Consider the following 6,132-nt stretch of genomic DNA (forward strand, 5'->3'; position numbering starts at 1 on the left):
AGAGAGAAAGAGAGAGGGAAGAGAGAGGGAGGAGGGAGGGAGGGAAGAGAGAGAGGGAGGGAGGGGAGAGAGAAAGAGAGGGGGGGGAGAGATTGAGAGAGAGGAGAGAGAGACAGAGAGAGAGAGAGAGAGAGAGAGAGAGAGAGAGAGAGAGAGAGAGAGAGAGAGAGAGAGAGAGAGAGAGAAGGAGAGCCAGAATGCTGTGTCAGGATGTGGCTAGTGTGGGTGGTCCTCAAATCTCATTTAAGAGTCCTTGTGCTAACCAGTGACCAAGGGCACACATGTTTTACCACACACACTTTCTGTGACAATAATTATGCTTATTACCTTGTTATTTGTTATGTAATTCATTAGTTATTTAATATAAAAAAATCTCTTTACTCCAGTGTGACCCCTGATTGTGTGATGTAGATAAAACTATTAATAGGTGGTAACATAACAGAAATCCACATAAAATACCTTATATTTACGTATTATAATTAACCTTTTTCTCTGGCTGCTGACATTTGAAGTCATGTGGAAAAGCTTGAGTAAATCAGGATTTTTTTTGGTTGATTTTACTTGTGAAAATACGCCCCCTAGTTTTCCAACCAACCTTAACACTCTTTAAACACAGGAAACAAAGTTGACATTTTGTCAATAAAAATGACATTTTTGTTTAAATTCTTAGTCAAAAATATACTTTATTTATGAATTTATATGCATTAAACATATAAATTATGTATATCAATTACACAGTTTACATTTTCAAGAACATTAAGAAAACAAAAAGCAGTTGTTCATTAAAATTTTATTTTCAAATGATCAGCAGTGCTCAAATGATGATGCTTATTGTAATAATTATTCAATAATATAATTATAAGCAGATTTTGGGAGAAAATGCGCTGGGATGACCAGCAGGGGGCAGTGAGGGGAGGCATTTCTTAGCGATGGCTGCCTTTCATTTTATCAACTAAGTCAACAGTTAATAATGAAATCACCATGTACTGTGGGTCTTCACTTAGCTGTGTGTGTTTTATAGGTTTTATTTATAAAGTTCTACACAACACTACACTCTAAACCACTTCAGACTCTCAAGCTAATAAAAAAAATAATTTTTAAGCCTGGTTAGGCCACCAAGTTTGTGGCCAATGGCATATTAAGGGTGACGGTTAATGTCCGGTAATGTCCAACAGCCCATTAACGCTGGGCCAGCCGCTCTATATATTTCCAGAGATGAAGCGTACTTTCTGACTTACAGCTTTTATAAATGACACTTGTTGACCCACTTGAGTCTGAGAGACATTGTTTGATGGCTGTTATTAAACCATATTAAAGCATATCATCTGTTCATTGGTCGCGACCCTGAACTGGATAAGCGGTTACAGATAATGAATGAATGAATGAATGAATCTGTTCATTGGGCAACATTTTTCAATGTAAACACTTGCTCATTCTAAAAACCTGATGACGTCCACAGCTGTGACTGGACAAGCAAGCAGTGCAACTAAGCATCGGAAAAAAGTCCATCTTCAGATGATACTCCTCCATTTAAGAATAAAACAGTCCTTTACTCAGTAACTTGAATCAAAACTAACAAGGCAGCTGAGCTCCATAAAAATACTGGGAATATACTGGAAAGAATTGTCTAGAAGGGTAAATGTTTTGTGCTCATTAAACTCATCCATTATGTGAGAAAGTTTTCACTCCACTGTGATAGTAATCACCTTCTTCTGATAACAATGACTTTCTCATTCCATAATAATATCATATGAATACTGACATTTGCAGTGACAATTTACATTAGAATATGCACAGAAATATAAACAAACAAATCTGTGTAAGTACATTTAAAATCATTTTTTTGGAGTTTTCCGGGCGTTCATATAGACTCCATCTCTGAGAGGAAGAGAAAAAACGACAGAAAAGTAGATGTAAGTTGTATTTCTGTGTGTCATCTTTAGCAAATATGTTGTATCAAATGGAAGAGATAAAACATACATGTCAGGCTTGGCAGGATAATTGTAATAGACATTCTCTGCACTGGGAGCAGCAGCTGAAAAAAAAAAGAAAAAGAGACAAGAAAGTTACATTTATTTCTTTTATTAAACATTTAAAAGTGTCTTATAATGAAAATATTCCTGAGCTCAAACAGTGGGTGTGAGAGATTTGTGGATGAAACAGATGAAGGTACTATGTAAGGTACACACATGTTCATTAAAGCACAACATATAGAGATGAACTCATGTGAGTTGCACTTTATATAAATTCATAAAAATATAGATTATAAATTTAAACATTGTTGGCTACTTTTGGGTGGTAACTATAACACATTCATTATTTTTCTTACTTCATGCATTGTGAAAGGTTCTTGTAGCTTCTTACCCATTCTCTTCCAGATTACCAGCAAACGGACAATGACAATGATACTCAACGCTAATAAGGCCATCAGTACTCCAAGCACAGAAGAAAATATTAAACAATCAGATTTTGAAGATGGAGCTGATGTCATACATGGTGAAGATTCCAGGTTGTCTATTGATAGTGTGCTTGGATTGTTCTCTCCGTCTATCTGACATGTGTAGCTTGTGTTGCTGGAGGCAATGAGAGAGTAGGAAGCTGTAAACATGCCAGACTCTACGATTATCTGGGAAGCCATGTTTTTGGGCTGGGTAAAGCTCACTTTTGGTGGAGGATCACCAAAAACCTCACATGTCACCCAGTGCTTCCCAGACCCATTACTCTGGAAATAAATACGCTTCAGTTCACTGGCCACTGGAAACAGACAGAACACAAGGCACAAGGTTAGACAGAGAGATAGATATCTATATTGTAGAGATAGATATCAGAAATATCATAGCTCTGAATTTAACTTCAATAGAACGTAAATTATAATCACTGTCATATTAATTTTTACATGTATCATTTGATCTAGAAGGGTCTATAAAGAACTATATCATTTATTTTTAGATAAACCTGTTTTTAAAACTTCAGAGGGAACTAAAGTCTAAGAAAACACTAAAAATAAGATCAGGACAAAACTGGAGCTAAAGCTAAATGGAAACAAGAACAGAACACAGAGATCAGCAGGAACCAAAGGCAAGAATAATACTGATAATGAGAAGTGGCTCTGTTGAAACACCAGTGTTTACAGACTTGTAATTTTCACATTCTCTGCTTCATAACCTTCATATTTTATAAGATATAGGCATGATGAAGGTGTCATTTGAAAGCTGGAACTGTGTTTGTTCCATTGGAGTTGTGTAATTTATATATTAGAAAGACAAATAATGAGGAATCTGCCTCAAGCAAACCATGTGCAATCCTTATTTAAAAAAATAATAATTATCCACATTTTTCATCTTCTGTATTGTAAGGGGAACTGAACATTATCATGCAATACAATTTAACCATTCATTTAACGCCTTATTCAATTAATGGAGCAGCGCTTGGCCCAATTTTTGACACTTTGGAGATTTATTACTCCAATTATTCAAAAAGGACTAATAGTTACACTCCTAGTAAGTTTATTATTGATTGTTAGAACCTAATATTGCCCAGAATGGGTTTTCATAACCCAAACATAAACTATGCAATGTATATTTGTAGTAATTTATATAACAAACATTATTCTTTTTTTACCCCCAAAAAAACATTTGGTGCCCAAAAAATCACTATGAGAGACCACATGTGATCCTCTATTTAGACTTGAATAAAAATCAAAATAAACACATTTGGAACACTCAGAACCTATTCTGGTAAAGTTCTACATATGAATCCACATCTGTGGATCCCAGCTGATTTCTCAAAAGTCATTTCTAGTGTAAAAAAAACCCCAAAAACTGTGAGTGAATAAATTCTATAGCATTTAGGAGTCAATAGGAAGCATATGTAAACATTCTTAGATTCAAAAGACGACATATTTTTCCACTTTAAAGTGTTCTTTTACAAGAAAACCCAACTATATTCATTTATTCCAAATATTTAGAAAGTTATAATCATTCAAATTTGGCCATGTAAATTCAGACGGAAATTCTGAAAAATAGCTATTATTAGATAGGTATTATTAAGTCCATAAAATAAAACAGAAACCTAACAGCTGTTACTAGGAAAAGAAACCGAAGTTTAAAACAACAAACTGTAAATAATGTTGGATACAAACGAGGACAGCTACTAAACATAAGAATCATAACTAACATCATCCGTGAACCCAAGCCATACCCGGTAACGTTTGTGATGAAAATAAATAACTCTTGTTAAGGCCCAAACTCTTGCATTTAAACATGGGTTTTGATCTGTAATCTGATTAAAATGTATGCTATTATTAAATATTTGTGGAATGTCAAGTCAAGAAACAGACTGACCTCTGAAAGTTGTCCTGACCAACATTGTCCAAACAATTGAGAAGATAAGAGTGCGACAAAACTCTTTTATAAAACTCTCCTAATTTTATTCAGACACTGGAAATTTGTCCTAACAACTGCAGATGTTTATAAACTGATAATGACTGAATTCCTGGTGAACAGTAGTGTATTACTTAGCAATGGTGTAATATATTTAAAGTGGTGTTTTTATCTTTAAAAATATTTGTTTTAAAGTGAAGATAATATATAAATCTTTTACCTGATTCAGTGAAGGTCATTTAAATGTGAAGTAACAGACAATAGACTGTGATCATTTTAAAGTGTTTGTATACATTAAACTGAACATTGAATCGTTGTGGTGAACAGGACGTGTGGCAACATTTTAAAGCAAAATATTCACCTCACCTTTTACTGTTAGGGTAATGTTCTTTGATGAATACCAGTTCACCTTCTCTTCCAGTTCGATGCGACAGAAATATAATCCAGCGTCATTCAGTGTGACATTATTTATCTTCAGGGATATGTTCTTCTCATCGAGGTTTCCTCCAAAAGAATAGTGCTCCACCGTGCTGCTGCAGTTCCCAGATAAGTCACTGTTCCTTATACACTGGTAAAGGAGAACACCTTCATAACTTTTATCCTTTCTCCAAATGACAGTCGCACTTTTAATTGGTTGATCTGGTATAACTCTAAATGTGCAGGGGACTGTGAGACTTTTCTGGATATAGCCAGTTAAAGGTTTTGGATCATCCATTTCTATAGCACCATCAACACCTAAAATAAATTGGTAGGATGTACATGAATGGAAGAAGAAAATCATGGCAGATTTCTGTTACATTGGTTTACACTGAACCTTCCACTGATGCTGGAGAAAAGGACTCACATAAATCCACTCCAAAGAACAAGCCTTAAAGCTTAAAGCTTGTTGATTCGGCACACACTGCAAACTATCATCCAAAATATAATAAAGCACTACAAACCTTATAATGATTAGTTATATTACTTATAGTTACTTATACTTATACTTTTATATATATGTTACAATAACTAAACATATGTACAATTGAATCTTACCTACAAAACTGTAAATGTTGATAAATAGAACACCAATGAACTTCATATCGATGAAAAGATACGTCCTCTTGGTCATGGACTTGTCTATGGCTTATAAATGGCTCACACCAGACCAGTGATATTAAAGCCCACCCAGTGTTTCCTTCCTTAACCACGAAGCAAGAATATGGCCCTTTTATAGAAAGACCACAGATTACACTCTTCAGAAAATAAAAGGCCTGCTTACGTCTAACTGGATGTTACACATAAACAACCTCATAAAACTTTTTTTGCCCTCCTTTGCCACAAAAGTGTGTGTGTGTTTTAATGACCTGAATATGGTAGAGTGGTTCTCAGCTGATAAATTTATTCAATATATTAATATCAATATAAATATACATTTCTCAAATAGCTCATCCTACTTTATCGTACAAACTTTTAGATATATAAGTGATTAGAGGTACAGTACATCTTCCTTGAGTGTACGCTCTATTGAAATGCTGTAACTGTTTTAAAAGATCAGGAATACATTTTTATCATTCCGCGTTCCCTTTTCCGTTCATCTCGCCCCGCAGTTTTCAAGCTATCGACTCCGTTCCATCTGGAAATCGTGTGTCTTATAGCGATGATGTGGGCTTGTATACAGCTTTCCGATACCCGCACTCATTCGCCCGCTACACTCGTTTTCCGCTCCGTTTTTCCCCAGTCATTTCTATGGAATCATTTTCAAAGTGCT

The 6,132-nt window shown here is 35.0% G+C and overlaps 1 protein-coding gene across 1 annotated transcript; it reads right to left on the bottom strand.

Moving 5' to 3' along the window:
• Window positions 1-760: 760 nt before the first annotated feature.
• Window positions 761-5,577, bottom strand: LOC136677552 (uncharacterized). The gene is made up of 5 exons (XM_066655133.1): window positions 5,418-5,577; window positions 4,749-5,117; window positions 2,365-2,754; window positions 1,981-2,035; window positions 761-1,878 (listed from the first exon to the last, which is right to left on the bottom strand). The coding sequence occupies exons 1-5, from the start codon at window positions 5,491-5,493 to the stop codon at window positions 1,836-1,838; spliced, it is 933 nt and encodes a 310-aa protein (XP_066511230.1). The 5' UTR covers window positions 5,494-5,577; the 3' UTR covers window positions 761-1,835.
• Window positions 5,578-6,132: the final 555 nt, after the last annotated feature.

This window comes from Hoplias malabaricus, chromosome X2 (assembly GCF_029633855.1).
Source record: "Hoplias malabaricus isolate fHopMal1 chromosome X2, fHopMal1.hap1, whole genome shotgun sequence".
Taxonomy (NCBI): Eukaryota; Metazoa; Chordata; class Actinopteri; order Characiformes; family Erythrinidae; genus Hoplias; species Hoplias malabaricus.

Excerpts from the sequence above, each read along its gene's own strand:
- LOC136677552 (XM_066655133.1), bottom strand. The coding sequence starts at position 5,493 with ATGACCAAGAGGACGTATCTTTTCATCGATATGAAGTTCATTGGTGTT. Across the intron at positions 5,118-5,417 it reads CAACATTTACAGTTTTGTAG|GTGTTGATGGTGCTATAGAA; the intron begins GTAAGATTCAAT and ends AATTTATTTTAG. Across the intron at positions 2,755-4,748 it reads CATTACCCTAACAGTAAAAG|TGGCCAGTGAACTGAAGCGT; the intron begins GTGAGGTGAATA and ends GTCTGTTTCCAG.